We start from the raw sequence: 24173 nt of genomic DNA, 5'->3' as shown, positions 1-24173 counted from the left end.
CTGAAGCCAAGATTTAGATACCTTCACTTTTTCTTCTTTTGCCAGGAAAATGTTTCAAAACAACATTGTTAAAGACAAAGAAGGAATACAACCGACAAATTTCAACATTTGACTATGATGAAAACTGCCGTTCCTGTTGATGAAATCAGAACACTTTCTAAAATGTAATGACCACACTAAAGGATCAAGGGGTACTGATCAATGGCATTGCAGAAAGCATTAAAAAAGGCGCTTTCCATCATCATTTGACTAACACTATCTCTAATGACATAGCTTTCCAAGACACTGAAATGTATTCTTCTTCCAAAGAGGAAATGGGTCAAAGTAAAATTCTATCATGAGCCATATTAACGGGAGATCCTTTATGCTTCACATACATACTGCAGGGGAGATTATAGAGCTTCTTTTCTTCAATAACTGCCATACATTACTGTCACAGTATTGTCTAGAGTTGAAGAGCAGCACACAGGTTTATGGATAATCCATGTCATGATACTTATACCAGTACATGTTCCATCATGTGTATTTTGGACATAGAAAGCTACTCTAAAGGTTAATATAAGTTTGAATTTTTCTAAAAAGTGTCATACAGGAGGTGTGAGAAGTTTTATAACATATAATAATTCACTCTGGGAGTAACCCAGCTTCTCAAATATTACTAAATTATTACTTTGTAACACATGCCAAAACTGACTTCTCTTTAGACTCTTATTAGTAAAATACATACACTGAACTAGGAAAAATATGTACCACAACATGTGCTTTTATCACCTTCAGTGCTTAACTGAAAAACTGAGTTGTACATTTGTCCATGTAATAATTTAACATATGTCAGCCAAACATATCTGTATCTTTATTTCAATTAAATTAAAAACAATCTGCAAGTATATTTATGCAATGTTCACTATATACACATGATTTATGCAACTGCAAGGCAATTCTATGTATGCTGATTAACCTATTGTTAGTAAAACATGACAATAGCTATGGAAGTTGACCAGTGAGTGCTCCTTTTCACAAGTGACTGTTTTCATGGCATGACTGAAAAAGAATAGCTACTAGCCATGAAATGGATTATCAGTAAACCTTAAAAAGAATGTGACATAACCTAGCAGAGATTAACAGTCTTCTAAATGTAGTAGTATATTTACTTCGGATGATAGTGCTGTTTTTTTAAAAAAATTCACTGTCACCTTAATGATGTAAGACTTTCATCTGCTCTATCTAAAGAAAGCAATAATTAGACATTATGCTTCCTGGCAAAAATTTATTTTTGAACTGGCACCATAATATTTCAGAAAATAATAATAAAGTACCTCTTTGGTGAAGCCTAGGTACCCCCTACTACTCATTTTAACAACTTGTAAACAGGATCGCAATACAGTGCTTTGCCTTAATTCTAGCTCGGTTAGGTACCACAGATCTTCCTCACAGTCCTTCTCATAATTTTAGGAAGGTATTTTAAAGCAGGGAGTAAAGCAAAGGAAAATTAAGAAGGATATAAAGTTCCCTGTTTGAGATTTAAAAAAAAAGTGCATAATGTTTTCATTCCAAAAACTGTGCCTCTGTATGGAACTGATGGACACAAGACTGTTTTCCTTCCTGTACTGGACATCATTGATCATTACGCAATCACAGTCTCTGCTCATTGGCCAAAGAAGTGTCTCAAGTTTGTTTTCTGGTACAATCAGTTGTCCAATTACTTTAGAACAATGTCCTGCATACTAAAACAAGTTAACCGGTTTTTCCACTAGAATGTCTGTTTTTGCAATTCCATTTCTGTACACTGCATTTGCAATCTATTGGAGAGTTTTTAGTGTTTGGCATACACATCCCAACTCCTTGGCACCACCAGGTTCAGTGCATCCATTGCCAGCAACAGACATAGCACCAGGAAAACGTGACTCCCAGCGCAAAGGATAGTTCAGGAGGAGTGGGCATTCTCCAGCAATGGTGGTCCGTCTCGATGCATCGATGGGTGTGTGTGCTCCCTTTTGTAAGTTTTTGGAGGAAGCTTTGGGATATGTTGAGAAGTGCTTTGTCGTGGAGGAACAGGTGGTCCAGCAACAGAATGGAGGTCCACATCTTGCGGTATCAAAGGTGGTGACGGAAGATGCCTCCGTGCTACATGTGGAGAAGGTGTCTGAGGGGGAGGGGAAGTAAACGGAGATGGACTATTTGGGAAAAAGGTGTTACCAAGTTCGCTTTTTCTCCCCAATGGTGGAGGCTGGAGGTGTAGTGGTGAGCTAGAGAAAACATCTGGAGTTCGCACAGGTTCTCGTGGTGGTAACACAGGAGGGCTTTCAGGGGGGTCAGAGATGCAGGTCCGGTCAGGCACTGAGTACCTTGGTGAATACACTTTAGAGGTTGGTTGCCTAGGAGGGATTGCTGGTGGGCTGTCCAGGTGAGCAGAAGTAATCTGAGGTACACAAACATTTCATTCAATAAAATTTTAGAGTGGCAGTAAAGAATAGGACCCTGCTGTGAAATGGAAGCAGAACTCCTGCCCTGCAGATTGCTCTTATCCAGTTAAAGAGAAGGCACAGCAAGCAGGTGCAGAATGAAGATGAGGAGTAAGGGAGCAAAAGGGAGTGGCAGTGCCTGAAAAACACATTTCTCAGAGTGATATGGACAGAAAAGACAGAGACTGGATGTGCAGGGGGAAAGCAGGGGTATATCAATACATGAGTTAACAGCCAAGGATGGAAGGAATGAAGATGCACAGAGAGGGACAAAGGCAAGGCAAAGAATGGTCAAAGCAACAATTTCCATGCTAGTTCCAGGTCTGCTTGCTGGGTAGGTCTGGGTATCTTCCACCACCTCCCCAGTAACAAGCACTTGAGGTGGATAACACCACCAGATATTTCTCCAAGAAAATGAGGAAAAGGGAGAAGCAGATGATGCCAAACAGGAAAAAAAACCCAAAAACTACATTCAGAAGATGGAATTAAGTAGTCAGAATTATTGAAGTGAACAGTTCCCAAGCTGCAGACCACAGTGATAGGGTAATTGGTCTCCAACACCCTATCATGTATACGATGTTTTCAATTACATTTTGGTAGGAACATGTGTTAAACTCTGCTGACTGACAGCATCATCACCTGTAGTCTGAAAACAAAAACTTGCTGAAAAGCCATATACAAGCCCTCTCCAAAGACATAGACACTCTGAAGTAATTTTGAGTGGGATTTTCAAATCCACCCAGTTCTCTGAAGTCACAAACCAGCTCCCACTGAAATCAAGAGATATTTGACACTGTCTGCAAAGGCTGGATCAGATCCCAAATACCAGACAAATGCAGAAGGAAAATGTAGTAATGGCTCAAGCAGGCAGGCAGCCGGGACAGGTAATCAAGAAGGGAAAGAAAGCACTGAACACCACAGCATCAGGGTCAAATATTCTAATGAATCTTTTCAGAGGCCTGAGGTATATACATCACTTCCCATCACTACTTTTCTTCAGTTCTTTACCCCGCCTCATACACCCCAAAATGATACTCTGGAACAATTATTGCAGATGGAAACATCTACCTGAAGCCTCAAGTTCTCACAGGCAATGTGAGGGCCTGAGTATAGCAGATCAGTAAACAAGAAACATTTCTAACCCTAAATTTAGTTCCCATCTGTTAATTTTCATTAATTTGTGATCAGGACATAATGAGGCAGAGCTGTGAAGGCTTGAAATACATGGCTACTTACTCTTTCACATACAGTTCTTCAAAAATACGTGTACTATCTTTAAGAGTTACTTTTTTATCATACCCTACCCTCTGCTCCCAGAAAAAATGCCCTTTTTTCTCCTTACTTACTTTTGATGGGGAGGATTCAGCTGGGGCAGACTCTGGTCTTCTTCGTGGAGGAACTGGAGGGGGGACATGAGCTTCATCTGAAGTTTTGGTAAAGTTTATGGATGACACAGAAGCAGATCCTAGCGGACATTAAAAAAAATCCTGATAATGATGAACTTTTGTTCAACTCAGTATATTTCTTTTATTGCTGCCAATAAAGGTGTCATAAATAATAAAGTAATTGCTTATAAAAAGCAGCATTAATCAACAAGGTGTTAAAGAACAACAATGAAACAACCCTCTAACTTGCAGCTTCCAGACAAACTGCTTTTCTGAGCTGCAACCATCTCTGTGGCCATCAGTTCCTGCACATTCTTAAGTAATCCTCGAGACGAAAACCACACCACAAAGTTGTTCTTGTATCACAACACCACTAAAACAATATCCTGAACCTGCAGTCGATGGGCCAACCCAACAATGAAGAAATATCTTCTTCTGCAGAGGTATTCAAGAGACCTGGCTTGGACACTCAGCAATGTCACTGCTCTGCTAAGCAACTTCTGCTTTTAGCAAGTCATTTCACCTCCTTGTGGCAACCAGCTGAACACAGGACTACCCTTGTACTTCCTTTGAAAGCCCTCATACACAAAAGGAGGCTATGTCCACTATAAATTACTGAAAGCACACCATAAAATATGAACTTCCTTGTATGTTGGTGAAGACAGAAGAAAAATAGGTGTGGATGGGTCCTGATGGATTTAAAACAGGGAAATACTGATTTTAAGTTCTGCAGGAAAACCATCCATGTGCACTGAAACCAATTTGGAATGGCAGACAGGAGAATAAGGCACCCACAAACCATTCATTTTTATTCTCATTATTCACCATCAAGCAGATACTCACCAAATACATTCACCACACACACACACACATATATATATATATATATATATATATGCCAGCAAATCCCACAAATGTTTGTTTGGGACATACTGGGCACTAGAGATACATCTCTGCCTTACGTTTTGACAGTTTCTCCAAAGACATGCAATACTCTCTATGTAACACACCTAATTCTGTTCAGTTTCTCCCTTTACAGCAAAAACTTATTAAAAAAAAAGGAATAAAACAGACTGAAAGTTTTTGCTGCCACAAGGAGACAAAAGCAACTATTTCTATAGTCACTTTAGAAGACTAAGCATGATTTCACCTGTTTAACACCACAAAAATCTAATACGCACATTCTCGGCAGACTATTAGCACCTACTTGCATGAAAAGGACTTGAAGGATCCGAGTCAAACACACTGCAGGCATCTGTAGTACTTGAAGTAGCAGAAGCAGGGGGAGGTGTCAAAGGTGTTCGGGGAGAGTTTGGTGCAGATGCTGTAGTTTCAGTCTCGCTCTCTGGGATGCGGCTGTAACTAATTTTCCTTGGCTCCTGTTGCAGGGGTGTAGGATGTCTCATGGTACCTGGCCTTGGATTAGAGGGACGAACACCTGGGGACTTGAGAGGATAGCTGTATTTTTTGGGCTGAAATGACAAAAAAGGTAATATCAAACAAAATCCAAAGGCCACAAAATCACCTAAATGTAGCTTTGTATTTATGAAGTTAGAGATGTAAAATGACTTCTGCTATCTGTGAAAGACAAATGTAAGCATTTTCTGAAAAAAAAAAAAATTAAAAAATAAATTGTATACTAACAAATCTTGGTGGAGGCTTGACATTTCGTGGCTCTATCTCTAGTGACTTGTTGAACAGATAATCTGTAAATTCTGTCTCCATGCTGTTTCCCATTGGATTCAGGTTTTCAAAAAATCTCTGAAATACAAGAAGGTAGACAACTTGTCAGCTAAGCTACTTCTTAATAGCTTAGTACTGTTTGTTTCTACTGCAGAAATTATCCCAGCTGTTCCAGAGAAGAGAGAAAATGCTGGAGTGAGAAGTAATGACAGAATTTTAAGTTATTAACTCTGTTTGTTGCCAGCCCTTTGCTGGGCATTGCTACTGCTACGCTTGGCCTGAAAACCAACTGTGCAAGTACCCTAAATACTTTCTGCAGTGCAAAAATCAGACCAGGTTAGCTCGAACACCTTCAGAAGCAGCTGTATGTAGCCCATCTTTACACTGAGGCAGGGAAGACTGCTCTCACAATGCATTCTATCAAACCCTGAGAACAAATAATAGAAGAAAATCTTGCAGAATCTCTTAAGATAACCTGTCCTATGACCCTCTGAAAGTATATAGCTCAAAATATATTAAAATAAAAAAAGAAAAAAGAAGAAAGGAAAGCAAACAGAGAGAGGACTGCTTAGAGAACACCACAGACCAAGGAGAATAAATGCCAGGAGAAAGAAAAATGTGAACATCATCACTGCCAACACATGATGTAAACGTAGTGCTATCAGGTAAACCTGGAAACATAAAGGCAGTGTAACAGAGGAGGAAAAAGACAACTGGGCTCACTGGACAAATAAATGCAACTGAGTGAAGGACAGTGAGAATCTGGTAGTTTCTGTTCCTGTTTAACACTGATCAGTAAGAAGATCTATCTACTAACATCCCAATAGCTGGGGCGGGGGGTGGGGGGGGAACAAAACCCACCAAACTTCAAGCACTGAGCTTTCTGCCCTTTCTTACAGTGAGACCTGAGAGAGATTTTATGACAGGCCTTCTGCTCATCTCTGATTCAGTCTGAGTCTATGTGAATTCAGTCTATCCTTATGGTCTATCAGCTGACAGAATCACCACAGAAGTACTCAGTGCATGGACTCAAGGAAATAATGCCACTTACCCTGATGTCAAATTCCACTCTTAAACAATATGGCTGGTTCTGGTACTGCTGTATCTCTCCTGTTATTTCAGCTACCTTTCTTCTCTTGCTGAAGTTTATAAGTTCCTTCCCATGTCGCTTTAGAAATTCAGGGTTGCCCTCTTCTGTTTTCAAAATGTTAGTTAAGTAAATCCCTAAAGAGCACACAGAAGAGGTTCTCAACACATAGTACAAAACAATGAGGAAGTCACATGACTGGAATACAAAGAATTCTTAAAGAATTTAATTTGTGCATTCTAATTATTTAGAAAAATTCTCTGTTAGGGTCAATAAGAGAATCGCACCTAATTTTCAAATAAGGGCAACCATTTAAATATTTTAATATGCCTTTTCCAGAAAGCTACCTTTTTGGCATCAAAATCTCAAAGTCTGTGCATCTTTCTGTTGTTTAGGAAGCTCACACAACTGAACACTACTAGCATTTTGCAAGACAAGAGTACACTGAACTCAAGTGCTTTCTCTCAATTGTTCTGCCTCAATTCAGCTCTACTTGGTTAGAAACCCCAGGTAAGCTCCAAAAAATTATTTTCAGCTTTTATTTTTCTGTTCCACTCTCCACTCCTGGCTTCATAATTGCATCAAGTCATTTGAAGATTAGAAAGAAAAAGAGCACTCTGAAGTCCACAGATAATATATCTGGAACTGCCATTTTGACTCTTCTAAGTATAACTTGAAAGAAATAACTTGAAGCTATTCACATGTGATCCTGCTAACCTCTACTCATCTCTGAAGCAGGACAGAAGGTTTCTTAGTTGATCTTATCTTTCTTTGCAGAGGTCTGGAGTATATCTTTCCCCAATCTGTAAAAGGCCAAAAAAGCCATCAACACTGTTTTCTTTCAGTTTTAGCCTGAAGCCTATGCTGGATAAGTGTAACGTTCAGAGTTGTAACTGATCTGCAGCAAACATCCAAGTAGCTTGCTAAAGAACAGGAATGCCACGTGCTTAACTTCACAATTTGCTAAACGTCAGAAATTCCAAGCAATCTACTTGAAAGAAGAACTGTTAAGTCTGATGACAAAGAGGAGGCTTTCTTCCCAAACTCTGTTTTTATAGAAAGAAGACTTTTTAATAGAAATAAGACTCTAGTTGTAAGAAACTATAAAAATTAAAACTCTAGCTTTATTTCTTGGAATTCTTGATGAGGAAGGGGGTCCTTCTTTCTCTACTAGTCAATGGCAATAATATTTCTAATGTGACCACCTTCTAAGGCATTTATGGTCACAACACAGTTCAAACCACATTCAAAGTAAAAATGAGTAAATACGTAAATAAGATATCACAGATATACTTATTTTTACTGCAAATAACACCTGCAATTAACAGTCACTTCAATTTTTCTTTCACATATATGCAATTAATATATAATTAATAATTAATTATAATTATATAATATAATTATAATTATAAAATAATTATAATTAATTAATATATTAATAATTAATTATAATAATATAATTTCACATATATGCACCTGAAATTCAAACCCAACTGTCCTGTTAAAACTGACTTCTCACTATTGTTCATACTCTGTTTAGTGCCCTAGGTGAATACCTTCCAAATGTTTATGCATGACACAGCTCATTCAAACCAAACATACTTACCAAAAAAAGGCACACAAGGAGGATTAATGGACCTGAGTTTTGCCAAGTATTTCTTATAATGATCCTCACTCAGCTCATAAGCTTCTTCTAAAATCTTCTTCTGGCGACTTGGAATTTGCTAAAAGAGAGGGGAAACAGGTTGTTTGGAAAGACAGGGTAAAGGTGTAGCCCAGCAACAATACTGACCCAGTAATGGTCTCCCATTGATATCTAAGTCGGTGACCATGAGGACAGTGCCCCACCATCTCAAGATCTTGCTACCTTTTTCTGCTTTTCTTAAGTGAGGATTGATTTCTTGCCTCTGAAACCAAGAAAAAAATCCTCTCTATTACACCTTGATTGATTCATTCGTTGGGGGATTTACCTTCCTTGCTCCTTCTTTGAAGGACATGCTTACTGAAAAGACAGGCTTTTAGTGTAGCTGAGGTGCACTGCATTACACTTCCATACCAAAAATGGAAAACATTTCACTGTACCTCAAATGTGTGATCCAGCCTATACACTGCTGCGGAGTTCATAGCACTGACAATCTCAAGGACACCATTAAAGTTGTTTAGCTCTTGAAAAACTTGCAGGATCTCAATTATCCGGCTCACTACAATCACTCTTTCCTCTAGGTTTTCTGTTTCTACAATGCATCTAAATACACAAGAACATTTGATTTTATATTAAAGCATCGATGAGTTTTCAAAAATCAAATATTAAGTCGTAACACAAACAAATGTGAAAAGTTTATCAAATTATTTGACACAGTTTTGAAAATGTTTAGAGAATAAACATTTAAAAATATTCTAAGAATAAAAAGCTGAGACCATTATGATAAAATTCTCGCAGAGACCAGTTGTAGCATCTAACCACAACTTAAAACTGGAATTCTCCCAGAACAGAATTTTTCACAGTATACTTCTGAACAGAATGTAAATGTCCAGAAATGGAGTAGCTGCAGATTCAGGAAAGTCACTTACTTTTCAAACCACAAAGTGAGGTTAGTTGTATGCCTTATCATTTTGAGAAGGTTGGGAGAATTAATTTCTTTATCTTCCTTTGTCCACACACTTCCAACTAGTTCAGATGGCTGCACAGCTCTAGAAAAGTATAGGCATGTATCAAAAAAACCAATTAAAAGCAGGAAAGAAGATATTATTCTCCCAAAACCTCTTTATTTCCAGTGAATTTGGAATTAATATTTGGAAATAAATTCTTAAGGTATCACTTCTCTTCTACAATGTCAGGCTCCCCCCATGACTAAGTGACTGTTATTTCTACGCTTCTTTTTTAGCATGTAAATATTTCTTAATTTATTTGACTATTAACCACCTCTGTTCATCTAACTGAAGAATGAAGTCTACATCTAATTCACCATAATAAAATGTGAGCTTCCAACACCTGAACAACCTCTCACAGACAGCTGGTGAGATCTGACATGGTCCATAATTTGCTTCATAAACTAGGATATGAAGAAAACCAATTTAATTAACATTCATACTTCTCAAAGGTTGATCTACTCTGAAAATATCAAGAGAAACCTGCAGCACAATGCAATTAACAGTATACATCAGTCGTATGTACTGCACATTAACTTGGGGAGGATAAGACAAATATTGTTTTTTAGAATTTTTGTTCTGAAAAAATAGCAATTAATATACAGCATTGGTAAAGTCCCTTGACCTACCGTGGGGCTTCACAGCAGGGGCCCGCAGAAACAATTTCATGCTGGAGAATATTTTGGTTTGTGTCATGTGTTTTTCAATGGAGGAAAGTTACCTGTAAAAATCTGACTCAAGTAAAGTGAGCTGCCGAGCAATTTCTATTGGATGCAAAGTGAGCAAGTCAAAAGTCTCTGTGTGTCCTGGTTTGCTTATGTGCCATTCAATCGCCGGAGGTGGGCTCTCAAAAGTAATGTTGTGACTCGGCCCAATGGCTTGTGCCTGCTTTTTCCGGTTGATTATCTTTGTGATTGATTCGACCCATTTCTTCATCGCTTTGCCTGGCACAGAGAGAGAAAATTACTATTTAGTTATCCTTAATACTATTTTTCCAAAAAGTCAGTATAATTTAGAAATCTTTGGATTTAAACCAAAACCTACTAAAAACTGAAGTGACCATATACTCTTCAGAAGTGCATAAGTGAACATATAAAGAATTCCTCAACAGCCAATACTGAGCACACCAGATTTGCCCAAACAGAATTCAGAACACCCAAATCAGGCTTCTGCTCCTAATCAGGTGTTTTCCTTTCTTTTCTGACTTTACAATGAATTTATGGGAACCAACCTTCTTTTGCCCAATATACACTTCTGTAAACACCCTGAACTTTATACTTTGGGCAAGAGTACGTGCTTACTTCAGATAACATAGAAGGGCAAAATAACAAACAGGGAGAAGCTTCTCCCTCTACTGCATTTAGCATCAAAGCTCAGAATAAAACCCAAAGGTCAAATGCCTACACCATAAGAATTTCATGCATGAGATGGCAAGTCCATTGAAAATTTACCAGTAATCCACATTAAACTAGCTGGCTCATTCTCCCCCTTTTTAATTGCTAAATAACCATTAAATACTTCTCTAACACAGTATTTTCCTACAAACTGCTCCTGTAGCTGTCTCAGTTTTTCTTACAAGGGAACAGGAAAGATATGTACAATCACAACTGGAAGGTGTCCTACAGGTCTAATATGCAGTGTGAAATAGCTGGAAAACCCTTGTTTCAAAGAAACAGTGGTTTCCACCATCAAACTTTTACAAAAATTACCCCTGTGTATAGTTTAAGATGACAATTAAAGCAATTACTCTGTTTTGATCATTACTCAGTTCTTATTATTTTACATTGTTTCAGTCTCTTTATCACAAAACCAATACTTATTTATCAGGATGTAAATAACATTCTTTCTTCTGAAGAGGGGCCAGACTTTGAATAATAGTGGTTTTGGGTTTTTTTTTTGTTTTTTTTTTTTTTTTAATTAAGGTTTATTTTATGTTCTTTGTGAAGTATTTAATAAGCAGTCAGTCCTGTTTTTCTTTATCTGCTCAATGAAAGGAAAAGTGATCCCATTCCATACCTTTGAAAAGGGATGCTTTATGTAAATGCTAGCACTTAAGAAACCATAAGTACCTCTTACTGTTCCAATGAATTCCTCCAAACGTTGCAGAAGATCAGCATCTCTTTCAAAGTCATAGAAATGGTGTTCTACCCAGTGTCGACATACATTTAATACTCTGCGAAAGTAAAGGATAAGTAAGCACTCTACAATACAGTCTATCTTCATGTCTAGCATTTCAAGACTAGGGCGAGGGCTCACAGGAATATCATAATCAGCAGACCAAATGCAATTATTCTACTGTCTGCATTTCAGCAGCAAACAGCTATAAGCATTTTTCTACTTTAAATTCAAAGAAGTCAGAGTAACGCTATTGTTCATAAAAAGAACATTATCTAAAATGTTCTCTGCCTACATCTTTGTGGCACACTTATGCTGTATAGCCTTGCAGAAACATGGATTAAACAAAAATGGCAAGTGTAAGAAACTAATTTGCACACTAATAGTCTAAAACTCGGCACAAGCTTTTCCCGAAGCTTTTCATGCCATGAATTCAAATTCCCACCAGGTTTTCAAGTAGCAAGGTCAAAATGGCTGACTGTCCACACATGCTATCAAAGCATCTACAAGAAAGGCTGCTAGTATCACAAAAAACCATTGCATCCAAAAAATGGTACTTCAAAAGACTTAAAGGAAGTCAGTTTGGCTCATGTTGATGCAATACTCACCGTAGCTGCACAGGTTGAATGTACTCTTTCCTAAATCTTTTTAACTCTGTGCTAAGAGGCTGGTCTCCATTCTCCATAGCAATACGATCAGCTTCTGTTGGCTCAGGCTCTGGAATTTCAAATCTAGCACAGAAGATGGGTATAAGCACTAGGCTCCTATTACACTAATCTTACTCACAGCATGCATGAATAAAATGTTGATTAAAGATAGCTCAAAATTCAGAGCATTTCCACATATCAGAATCTGATGTCTTGGTAAGCACATAGGAAGATTTACTAAATTCAATAATAATATGTATTTCAAAGACAAAACTGTGGGATGCTGGAAGTTACTGGAGCTACCTGAACAATCCTAAAGCTTCTGGATATAACTTGCACATGTTACTTGCAATCCTTCAATCTGACAACTTTTTTAAAAAATATTTGGAGTGAATCAAAAACAATTGGAAAACAAGAATCTTACAAACTCTCCTCCAAGTAAAAAAAGAAAAAAAAAATTTGCACTTCGTATGAGCAATATTTTTAACAGTGGCATACCTTTCTATTAGCAGACTCAGCAACTCTTGAGGTTTACAGAAGGATCTATATGTTGTGAGAAAAGTCCGAACAAAGTTGGGATCTAAGACAAAAAATAATTTTATGCTCATGTCAGCAATTACCTAATTTTTTTATACTTTAAAATAACTTTAAGTATCCTTTAAAATTAAGGATGCCGCCCTATCAATTTACAGAGATGATGATCTAAACCAGAATTGCTTTGGTAACAATTCAGAACCTCTTAAAATAGCAATACAAAGTAGAATTTAAAAACAATTTTTATTCTGTTGAAAAGAATAAATAATTATTTATGAGCCATCTAGTAAACAACTTTGTTTTTGACAATGATCAGGACAAGATAACTCAAAAGACACAGCAAGTAACTTTGCATTGGATAGAAATGGCCTCTTCAAGGGGAGAATGTTTTCCCTAAACTGGTACAACTGATAACCAGTAGTGGTTAAGGCAGGCTAGATACTTCTTCATCTGACAGCTATACTTTGAGGTTATATTTATTTCATGTCAAGAAAATAAACAGATTTAATTTAAATTGACTAACTACATATCAGTTAATTTAAAATATTCAAATGTGTTTTAAAAACAAGCAAGTATTCAAAACAGAAAATCAAAGTGTCTCCCTTAATTACAAAAGCAAAACCATTTGTTACCAAGTATGAGGAAGTGCAGTGACAGCATGCTGGCACTGCACAGAGCTGACTAGAAACAAGGTTAACACTGTTATCACTGAACATAATTAATGAGCAGGTTGCAATGGCTTTGCATATTAAATCCATATACAGATTTTAAAAACAAACCCCAATTGGTAATTTTTCTAACACAGAGTGGCTGAAGAGGAGCACATAGGACTTGAAGCAGGAGTTCCTATAGGCTGTAATGAAGAAAAAAACCACCTGCATTATTTGACCTAACACTATATTAAGCCATTAGATTTGTTTCCTGGAATATGGGTTTTTAAGAGCTTTTTTTAAAATCCTCCTTAACTATTTACCAGCATCTTGTCCATTTGAATGAACATTCTACCTTTCTCGATCCTATTAAGCTCTCAATTTGGACAACAGTTTACTGTAATGTGTCACACAGATTAACTGTGTATTGTGTAACACAGCATTTCCTTGCATTTCTGTTGTATGCTAATTCCCATTTCTTAAACAATTGGCTATTCTGCTTTACCATCTCTATGTCCTTCATTACTCAATTTTTCTTATCACAACGCCTCTCCCACCTCTCCTTGAAACTGTACAGTCTAAAATCCTTTTCAAAGGCAAAACTCCAAATCCTTTTGCACGAAGAATGTCATCCCTGTCCCCATCATCCTCATCATGAAAATACACAATTTTTGTTGTCCTAAAAAACAAGTACAGAAGTAAGTACAGTAACTCATGTTTTCACAGCTTGCATTCTGTACACAGCATCCACCCTAAACAGATTTGGTCTACATGAAAAAGAAAGCCTCCATAGCAATTAACATTTTCAGATCACTGCAAGCTCTGAGTCATAGCCAGTGTTATTTACAGGTAGGGTCAGTGTTTAAATCCACAATACATATTGAATTTCAAATGAATTAGATCAGAAAATCAAATCTAACCTTGTTATCTTACTAGCAAAATCTGTAATTCAAAATAGTGTACAATATATGAGTAAGCGTTAAAAAAATACAGACAACACTAGTTAGTCAGGATGTCTGCTCATGTGATAATTCTCTCTTCAATACAGCCAATTTGAAAGCTAAAAAAGAACAATAACTTGTTCTACAAGGATTTATAAATAATCACCCTTGAATTCCTTAAGAAAGGAAACGGACACCATGATGACGCACAAGCACTCTTAACATATCAAAGCTTTAAAAATAGAAGAGCACTGCCCTATAGATAAAAAAATTGCCACAACTTTCAAATCTTCGTACCACCTAACCCAGCTGCTCTTAAACAAGAATCAGTCAAAGGAGGACATAATGAACACAGAAACATATTAAAACAAGTAAAACCCACTAGAATATGCAAATAGGGCCAGAATCTGAATTTCTAATCAAAGGGCAGTTTCTCTCATGTAAAAATATATGGAAAGCTGCTTTTGCAGAGGAGATTTCTCCCTATTTTGCTGCTCCACCGCAGGATGGTTTGGACAGTACCTTGTGGCCAGGTGGCCATCAGGGCTGTCTCCCTGTCCTAGCTCTCATGGTGGCTGGATGCCTCCTACCCCTGGTAGCACTGGTTCGTTAGAGCTAGGCTACCAGGCTGTCCCTGTTCCACAGCAAAACAGAGAAATATTTCAGCTGATAAGCTGGTTTGTGCATTGTCAGGGAGATGAGGGAAAAAAAAATAAAAGGTCCAACACCCATATCTACAAATGAAATGGACTGTGTGGATCTTCACAGATGACAAAAAAGTTGAGACCCGATTTGACTACCATCTGAACACAGCCCATATACTCCTCAATATGCAACTAACTAAACTGCTCTTCAGCTACTTGCAACAAATTGGTACCACCTCTGCAATTATATCTGTAATTATTTCTTATAGTATTTGGCCTACAAAGATAAAAACCTAGGGAAGAGTCACAGCCATGGTAAATACTGTCTTTAGACTGTCAGATCAAGGGCTGCTATAACCAGTCACACCGTATTTGAGAAAAGTTGCCTCAGAAAAATAAGGGCTTGCTATTCTGGCATATGAATATAAAGTCAATAAATTCTTTTAAGATTACAATCAGGCATACAGAATCCTACGTGGGGCAAGAAAAGCATTTCTACAGTTTGTAGCTGTTTGGCTAGATATCACCAGAGTACTCATCTTCCCATGTCTCCAAGCAAAACAGAAGCCGTGAACTCAGCTGATACGTGTACGAAAGAAGGGCTAAAGGGTTACTATGGAAAGTTGTTGCCCTACTCACTGCATGTCATAAAATGCAACAAAACACTGAATGATTTACATAGTAAATGGACCTTGTTTCCTGTACAACAGACGATTTTTGTCTGAGTCACTATATCTCTATTTCTTTGTTCCCCTGGAAAAGACAGCACAGAATGCTTAGAATGATGACATTTTTCCTCATAGAAAACCAATTATAAAACAGAAGGTATAGAATGAAAGATAAGGGTGTTGAGAAATGATGTGCAGCCTAGCAATTCAGCATCAGGTCCATGTATGTTGCACTAAAATCTTTAAGGCTACAAAGACAGGCTAATTACGTCACAAGACAACCAATTTTATTCTTTTGGTCAAAGTCTTTCAACCTATCTCACAGTACCCATGTTCTCAGTTTTGTCATACAATAGTTTGGTCAATGTCACACATACCTACAACTTTAGGCTTCAAGCAACCTACTTAAAGCTTTATTAAATAGGGGCTGTTACAAGCAGGGATTTAAATGACGGTGGATGAAGGTGGATCTAATCAATTGATCCGAATTCTTCCTTGACGTCTTATGTGCTAGAAAGGACAAAAAGACATGCAGATGCAAAAAAACATATATAGACATATTTCAACAAGCCACACGTTCCTTAAAAACAGGCCTTTCTGTTTTATGGAACTGGATAATGTAGTTTGTGGCTCCCTGGACAGAGACAACATGTGGAGAGCACTGCTAGCACCTGGAGTAACGCCAAGGCTACGGCACCAAAGTCCCAGCACGTATGGAAAAGGCAATTCTCAATGGTGCGCAAGTTAGTCAAAGCAAAGAAACGTTCACAGGGGCACTAATGAAGTACTATTTTTGCTAATTCTCTGCCAAATACAATGCTAGCTTTAAAAAAAAAAAAAAAGGCATCTTCCTTTCTCTAAGGCTGCATTGTTTTATTTTAACATCCAGGAACATAAAATTCTGGCATAAATCATGTCTGTAAAATTCGAAGCCAAGAGCTAAAAGTTTATAAAGTTACAAGAAAATGAAGACAGGCACAAAACTGTTCTGGTAAATACTGCCAGCACAATATTGCATTGGGGTCTCTAATAAATGTTAGGAAAGCTCAACTGAAGGAAATGTGGAGAAGAGCAATAAAAGTAATGGAGTATTGTATAAATACATCTTGTAAAACAGATATATTTACAAGCATTTTAAAGATAAACAGAAGTACTAAACTATACTAATTATACTCTGCTTACTCTTCACTTCTTCCAAACAAATACTCCTCGTCTATGCAGGGTATCTAGGATTGAGCTGCAGAAGAACAATTTAGGATAACCAGAGTGCAAAGAGTAAAAACAAAGAAAGAAAAAATCTACAGCTGAGTATGAGAAGCACTAATACCAAGATGCATGAAGTTTTAGAATAACTGACATACGGGTAGAATAAAAGAAAAAAAAATCCAAACCCAAGCCCATGCTTTCCAGCACAGCTTATGAAAATCCTGGGAAATTATCAAGAAAAACTCCACACACTGAGGTTGGACTGGATGATCACATAAATGCCTTCAATGTATCTTCAACACAAACAGAAACTCAAAGTCAAAAGTCCTTAAATCAAATCTCCACTGAAATTCTGATTAAGGTGAAGTTCTGAGGCCAAATTATGCAAGTGACTGCTTCCAGCAAGCTGATATTTGGTCTTTTCATTACACGCCAGCAAGGACACAGGTAATAGCTGATTGAGTACAACCCTTAACTGAAAACTCTGGGCCCGTAATTCTCTCCTGCAATGCTGGCGCTTCATGTGCCACCCAGCTTTGGGAGTCTTAAGGGAAGGCAATTCTTGTAGACTGGGGCATACAGGAAAAAGTATTGTCTAGAGCTCAACTCCTGCAGGTCCCCAACCCCCCCATCCCTTGCATGAGAATAACCTTATCCACATGCATATCCCACTACAGGATTCATATTTTTAACTGCTACAGCTACATAGGTGCATATTTAGATCTCAAAACCTTAACTCAAAAAGCATGTTAGAATATGTGCACTGCAAAGCATTTCTACACACTTTATATATATTTTGTTGCATGTATTTAACACAGAAAGAGAAACATAAACTAGTCACCATCTTGAGTTTTGGCTATATAAATGAAGTACCTCACCTGCATACATGTGGTAAGTCAGCCTCTCGATGAGCTTGACAACAGTTCCTGCCTTGATGATGGGGATTCCAGACTTGGGCTGCATGTTTTCTTCAAACACAATATTCTCTTCAGAGTCGGGTTCTGCAAATCTATAAAGCTCAGGATTTGGGAATCTCATCTGCTCCTCTTTTTCTTCCTGCAACATTGTTACATCCAACATCCTTTCCAGCGTGCTTCTATATTGCAAAGATATCAGTGCTGCCATCCAGTTGTTTTTCTCTTCAGCTGATTTAGCAGCAAAAATAACACTGTTCTCATCTTTTAAGATGATTTCAAAAGCATGTCTGTACTCATTAGTGTCGTCTTTATCGTTGATTTGTACCTTTCGCATGAAGAACTTCTCTTTTAGACGATATTCTGCATTGCTAGCACCAGGAAGTCTTGGCTGGCCGTGATTTGACTTACAGCAAATCATCAAGCCATCAAATAGAAATATGTGTCTCTCATGCTTTGCTCCTACACGCGTGAGTGTTCCTTCCATGATGAACTCGTTACAGCATTGTCCAATGTCCTTACCCTCCCAACCATCAATATTTTTCTGGATTTCATTCATTTTCTTAATTGCTAGCTGTTTCCCCTTCATCTGCTGCGTATAGAATCGGCATGCAGATTCACTTCAGTGAAGGATGGGAGAAAGGCAGCCTATTAGTATATATGTATTTAAAAACCACAACCACCACTAACAGCAAAAACACAAGATCATCTTTCCAAGTGGTGAGAATCCTACTGAGAATGCAATTTCAGCAGTCAATATCAGCACCATTGCAAGCCTTGACTAATGTTCCTCTTAAGTACCTCAACTGATAAATTTTCTACTTATCTGCTATGCAATAGATGTTTTACCTAAACACAGGCAACCAGAAGTAGGCAAGTCGTTAGTGCTTCTTAGCCTAACAAACCACTCATTTCCATAGCTGACAAACAATTTTAGACTGCATTAATTTGAAAGAAGCACATTCAGAGAAAATAAGCTGTTAAATGCATTTATGTCTAAGCCTAAAGATTACAGTTTGCAGCACAGAACTTGTTTGACAAAGAAAATACTGAAACAATTTTAAGAGCAAAAGCAAAGTTTTAACATGTTTAAATAACTGCACAAATATCAGCATTAAGTCAAACAGTAGACAATATAATCCAAGAATTTGCTACAACAGTGAGACTAAGTACTAGCTGTCTATGCATCTATTTCTATTATCCAGTGGTAATTTTAACTAGCCATTGCACAAAAAAACCTCTTCAGATCAAGTAGTTTTAAATTCAAGAACATTCCCTTCTAATCACACAGAAATGTACTTTCACAATATTTTTAGGTGGGTATTCATTATCTGAGCATAATTAACCCACAAATGCCATCACTTTCTACTTACCAGTGAATTCTCAGAACATCTCAACTACCAGTATGCAAGGGCACATAGAAATTAGAACGATTTTAAAACAATAACAAATTATCTTGGCTTTGATGTCACTTCCTCTGAAAAAGCAGGCTTGTCACAAACTATTTTGTTCATTGTTTACTAAAAGAGGAAACTGGGAGCCCTGGATTTATAGCAAAGCATTAAGAGCAGAAAGCAGGAAAAACGGAAACGTGTTTACCTAAGCCTTCGCTTTGCAAGACTTTTGGAGCATATCCGTTCCATACTGCTTTGAAGATTTAGTAAGGCAGTTATTGCTTGCTTTAAGCACTCTTTATCCTCTTCATCCTCACTTTTTTCTTCCAATTGCTGCGAACATTGAAAGTCAGATACAAAAAATGTTACGAGCATTTTGGTATGCACAAATCCAGAAGTTTGACCTAGGAAGAAGAAATCCAACCATCTGCTGATTTTGCATGCTCCTGCTTGTTATTAAAGTTAATGAAATAACCAGGTGCATTACTGACACAAGCAAGAGACATAACTGTCTGCTAAGAGCTTAATCTCAGTAAAATGAGAGCAGCAGTCACTAGTCCCCCAGATACACACACACTCAGGCACACGTTATTTACCTCAAAACTAGTTTGACTTACCTTACATCTCCAAAAAAAGAACCCATTAATGGTGTTAAATCTTAAGAGGAAGTGAGGAAGGAGATCCCCGTACATACCATTCTACAGCACAAGATTAAATCTGTGGGATATCTGTACATTTGCAATGCATATAAACACTACTGGAATAGGCAAGCTAGACCAAAAGCTAAGCCAAACTCCTTCATCGCATTTATAAACAGAAGGCTCTCACGTCACTAACAACAGTCTAATCAAGAATACAGGTTGGAAGGTTGGAGATGATCTTATCCAACCTCCAGCTCAACTGCAGAGCCAACATAAGCAGGTTGCCTAGGGCCATATTGAGTTTTGAATTGCTCTCAGGATGAAGAGGCCACAATCTTTCTGGACAATCTGTTCCAATGTCTGAAATCCCTCACGGTGAAAATTTTTTTTCCTAATAGCTTATCAGGATTTCCTTTATTGACTTTTCATAGTGGAATATGTGGAAGGACTATGCAGCTGTGAGAAGTATTTCTCTGTCTTCCCCACCCCATCACACAGTCAAAGACAGCAGGAAGGTTTCCCCTCCTCCTTAGCCTCCTTTTCAGCAGAATGAGTAAGCCCCAGCTTCTCCTTCATCACATGCTCCAATCCTCATGTCACCTTGACAAGCCCTTCCAGTGGGCTTGTTTCAGTACACCAATGTCAACAGGAAGCGCAAGCTGGACGTGGTTCTCGTGATGCAGCCTTCCCAGTACTGAACAGGTAGGCACTGCCACTTCCCTCAACTTGATGGCTACACGCTTACTAATACAGCAATACAGGCCTTCATTGCTGTAAGCGTGTTCTGCTGGCTTGTGTTCAGCTTATTACCCAGCAGGACTGTGATTTATTTTTCATTTAAAAAAAAAAAAACAAAGGGGAAAAACAATAACCAGAGGGATGGTGGGGAGAAGTGTTCTTCCTCCATGGAAGGGTTGCTTGGCTGTTCGTCAGAAAACACGGGGGCATCGAACCACAACCAGCTAGTAAAACCAGGGTACATAAGTCCCTATCTAAGTACACAGCTACATTAATGCCTTCTTATACTAACTCAACTTTTCTTAAAGGACAAAAAATACAACAAAATTATAAACTAAAACTGAACGAGAAGGGTTAATACTAATATTTTGTGCCTAACTATCGCTGTGACAGGTAAGTTTTATAAAACAAGATCTGCCATGTTTTTATCCTAAGATGTCTAAGATTTTCATCTTAACACCAAGTATTAAAATATTTCACATTATAGTTAGTGAAAAAATTGTTGACTACAGCTGTGGCTTAGACATAAAACTGAGGTAACAGTTATTTACAGGATTATTAAGAGACAAGCGTTTCAGACTATCACATACCAAGAACTGGCACCACACAATTGAAAGATTTGTTTTGACAGAGGCAGTAAAAGTGAAGCGACAGACTAGCATGGACCAGAATAACAGACACCCTCGGAAACAGTACAATCGTGCTGTTTGCTTCCAGTGTGAAACGTAAGTATTGTCCTCCAAAATCCAACTGAATACAACATATTCATTCTAACGTTTGAATGGGTCATAGAATAGCATTAATTTTTTCCCTGACCAGAGTTAATCATTCAGTGCAATAGCTGTCAATGCCAAAGACTACTTTATTTGTGTTTTCAGCCATAAGAATGGCCACAAGGTTTATTCTAAGCAGCTTTGGTTCATCAGCTTTGGTAGCGTAATCTGTCATACTCTTGACCTAAGCAGCATTAGCCATGAGTGCCTGCTCATGCAACAACCACTGAAATAGGCCTGACAACGTAGCACAACAGGCATTACTTCCCAAAAGGTCTCATGGAGAATATGTGCACTCCAAGAAGGAACAGACTACCCTTGTCATATTCCTCTACTCTCTAGATTTAACACAGAAGTATCATCTTCCCTTTGCTTCAGCTGTAGAGATCATCTAGGTTTAAAGAGGACTTCAGACAAATGAGGCAGGTGTAGCACTGCTGGCAGAAGTCCTGAAAGAAAGCTAAGAAAAATGTGTAACTACCTCTAAGATTTTGCATCTTTTTTGCACAAGAGTTCAAGGGAGGCTCTTTGCCTTGCACACTGCCTCTTTGCCAACTTCCATCAAAAGAGTTTGGCTGGATTTCCTATAATCTCTGGGTAGTTACCCTTCAACAATGGACAAGACTGTTTTAGCCTAGTCTCCTCGAAAACAAGCCTTATTAGATCCTACAATATTCTGCCATTTGCTTGTAAGGGTACCACAGGAGACAGGGTAAGGAGAAAAGGCATGTAAAACACAGGACAAAAATCGATGAAAATTGGGCTCAACATGCAACAAAGCTTATGAAATTATTTCCTTATTTTTATTACTGTCTACATAACCTAAATGCTCCAGTCAAACTAACACAGATGCATGGTGCCTAGCATAGGCTAGAACAAAAATGACCCACATCCCAAAAGAAGAAAGTTTTTGAAATTTGGAAAAATCTCAAAAGAAACCCATGCAGATGTAGGCTAACATGTATAAGGGGAGTGCTAAACCAAACAAACAGAAAAATAAACCCCTAGAAAGTAATCAGGAATTTTCTCAATGTAGCACCTTATCAACTCAAATACCTGGAAAAAAAATTACTCCCTGTACATTCTCTTCAGAAACATACTGGTACAGATTAACGTTCATTACTGCAAAGCGTTCTGCTCCTGTGTTGAGTTTATAAAATGCTTTTTACAGCAATTTCTCTCCAGTCGGAAAAATTTTGGTATTCATCACAGAACAGTTCATGTCCAAAAGCAAAATACATATTTGTATACAGTGCTGGAGAGAAAGCAATTGTTTAAGACTAACATTTCCCCAACGTTACTTTTAAAGGATCCATTGGAAGTAACCCATATTTCCAGCTGTATATACAAACTAAATCAAAGTCCAGTGAGTGTAATTATGTTCCAGGTTTAACATTTAGAAAGGAGTATGTAGAAGCATGCGTCATCTTAAGTGTAAGACCAACACAAATGGCAAATCAGATAGTGCTGTGAACTACTATGAAGATACTTCTCTGCATGCAGAAAAGGAATCTGAAAATTTATATTCTAGCATTGTATAATTACCATAAACTGCTATCAAAACCAGTCTTAATCAGAACTGAGCTTAAATTACAGCAATGACTTTCATCTTACATTGCCCCCAGACAGTCTGGAAGAGGAGGTTATGGAAAGTGAAGTGGCATCACTAGAAACACATCCAAGTTTGTCTGCAATCCCACTGATTCTTCTATAGCTGTGCACTGCCCCCTAATGAACAGATCGGGTAGATGCTAAATAAAAGTGTGCTTTTTTGTTGTTGTTTTTTAAGTCTCCTGTGAAGAATACTATATTATTATGGGAAGGAGGTGCAGATTTCTGTTTATCTGTAGTATTATAGTCGTTGTGTTTTTTAATAATCTTATGAGAAAATATTGGTTTGTAATGATTCACAATACTATAGGCGCAGTATTCTGGCCATTCAAGGAAAACAAACTTGGAAAATAGACTGCTAAGGGAAGTTTCTAATAAAAAAAGTGCTCTACATTCTAGGCTGCAAGCTCTGAAGAGATATCAAGAAGTGGAAGACAAGGTATTTTGTTCTACCTGTTGCATAACACAAGGATTAGATATTTATAAACCCAGGAAATTCCAAACACATACAAAAGAAATCCTCCTCATGCAGTGCAAAATTAGACTATGGTAGTCCTTCTCTTACGCTGTCAGGGAAGCGTCTATCTAGAAAGACAATGACAGAAAATACATTTATACTTATGATAAGAATATGCAGATATAACAATACTAGTAGGTGTCACGATGGATATAAAATCTTGTACTTCAGGGCTTACATCACAATCTAGACTTCTGTCCTCCTAGAAGATTATTCTAAATCTAACCACTGAATTTGTGAACTGCAGGTTCCCCAATTCATCTGGGAGGAGAGATCACAAATCAGCTTCTATACATGAAAGACACAACAGCATATGGGAGGCAGGGAAATCACAACTGAATTTGCTTAACTTAAGCTTAACTCAAGATCACTTGATTGTAGGTGCTAATGATACTTACTGCCCCTCAAAACATTAATCCAAGAAGTTTAGTGCATAAGTGGTCCCATGTTACAAGTAGAAGCTGCATACCACAGTACTCAGAACAATGAGCTCAAACTAGTGCTGCTTCAGATAAACCTCTTCAAAACCCACTATGTAATTTCTTCAGACATCCTGAAGCCCACAGTGAGGCAACAAAACACTTGCATAGCTAGCAAAGCAAGCCTGATCTGTAGTGTGACCTAGCTATCTGCTCTGTAGGGAAATACTACATAAGTAAGCAATGTTCACAAGAACTTGAAGTGCACTGACACCAGTTACTCCAGCTTCTGTTCTAATGACTCACCATTTTCTTCAACATGTTTCTGAGAATGGGGTACCTACCAAAAGGCAATCTTGAAACAGGCTACTGTATGATCAAGAATAAAAATGAATAGGGTTTCTCCTCTGTCAAATGCAGGCAGGCAGGTTTTCTGGCACTTTACCATAGAACAATCCTGGAAGCTGGCTCAATATCATTGAGCTGCCTGAGAGC

At 37.9% G+C, this 24173-nt stretch overlaps 1 protein-coding gene across 4 annotated transcripts in view; it reads right to left on the bottom strand.

Moving 5' to 3' along the window:
• The window catches only part of SOS1 (SOS Ras/Rac guanine nucleotide exchange factor 1), a 53271-nt gene continuing 29098 nt past the window's right edge, over positions 1-24173 (bottom strand). For 2 of the 4 annotated variants that reach the window (XM_072857215.1, XM_072857216.1), the window contains exons 10-23: positions 19185-19312; positions 17550-18205; positions 12527-12608; positions 11990-12112; positions 11336-11439; positions 9988-10210; positions 9189-9308; positions 8700-8862; positions 8224-8341; positions 6582-6754; positions 5492-5608; positions 5055-5319; positions 3809-3927; positions 3-2419 (exon numbers count right to left, since the gene is read on the bottom strand). In XM_072857215.1, coding sequence (XP_072713316.1) covers positions 1925-2419; positions 3809-3927; positions 5055-5319; positions 5492-5608; positions 6582-6754; positions 8224-8341; positions 8700-8862; positions 9189-9308; positions 9988-10210; positions 11336-11439; positions 11990-12112; positions 12527-12608; positions 17550-18205; positions 19185-19312 — 2886 coding nt within the window. In that variant the 3' untranslated portion in view covers positions 3-1924. Of the gene's footprint in view, positions 2420-3808; positions 3928-5054; positions 5320-5491; positions 5609-6581; positions 6755-8223; positions 8342-8699; positions 8863-9188; positions 9309-9987; positions 10211-11335; positions 11440-11989; positions 12113-12526; positions 12609-17549; positions 18206-19184; positions 19313-24173 lie in introns of all 4 variants that reach the window. The other 2 variants (XM_072857217.1, XM_072857214.1) reach the window with 2 other exon arrangements.

The sequence above is a fragment of the Ciconia boyciana genome, chromosome 3 (genome assembly GCF_034638445.1).
Source record: "Ciconia boyciana chromosome 3, ASM3463844v1, whole genome shotgun sequence".
Lineage (NCBI taxonomy): Eukaryota > Metazoa > Chordata > Aves > Ciconiiformes > Ciconiidae > Ciconia > Ciconia boyciana.
This window is presented reverse-complemented; position numbering and strand designations above follow the sequence as displayed.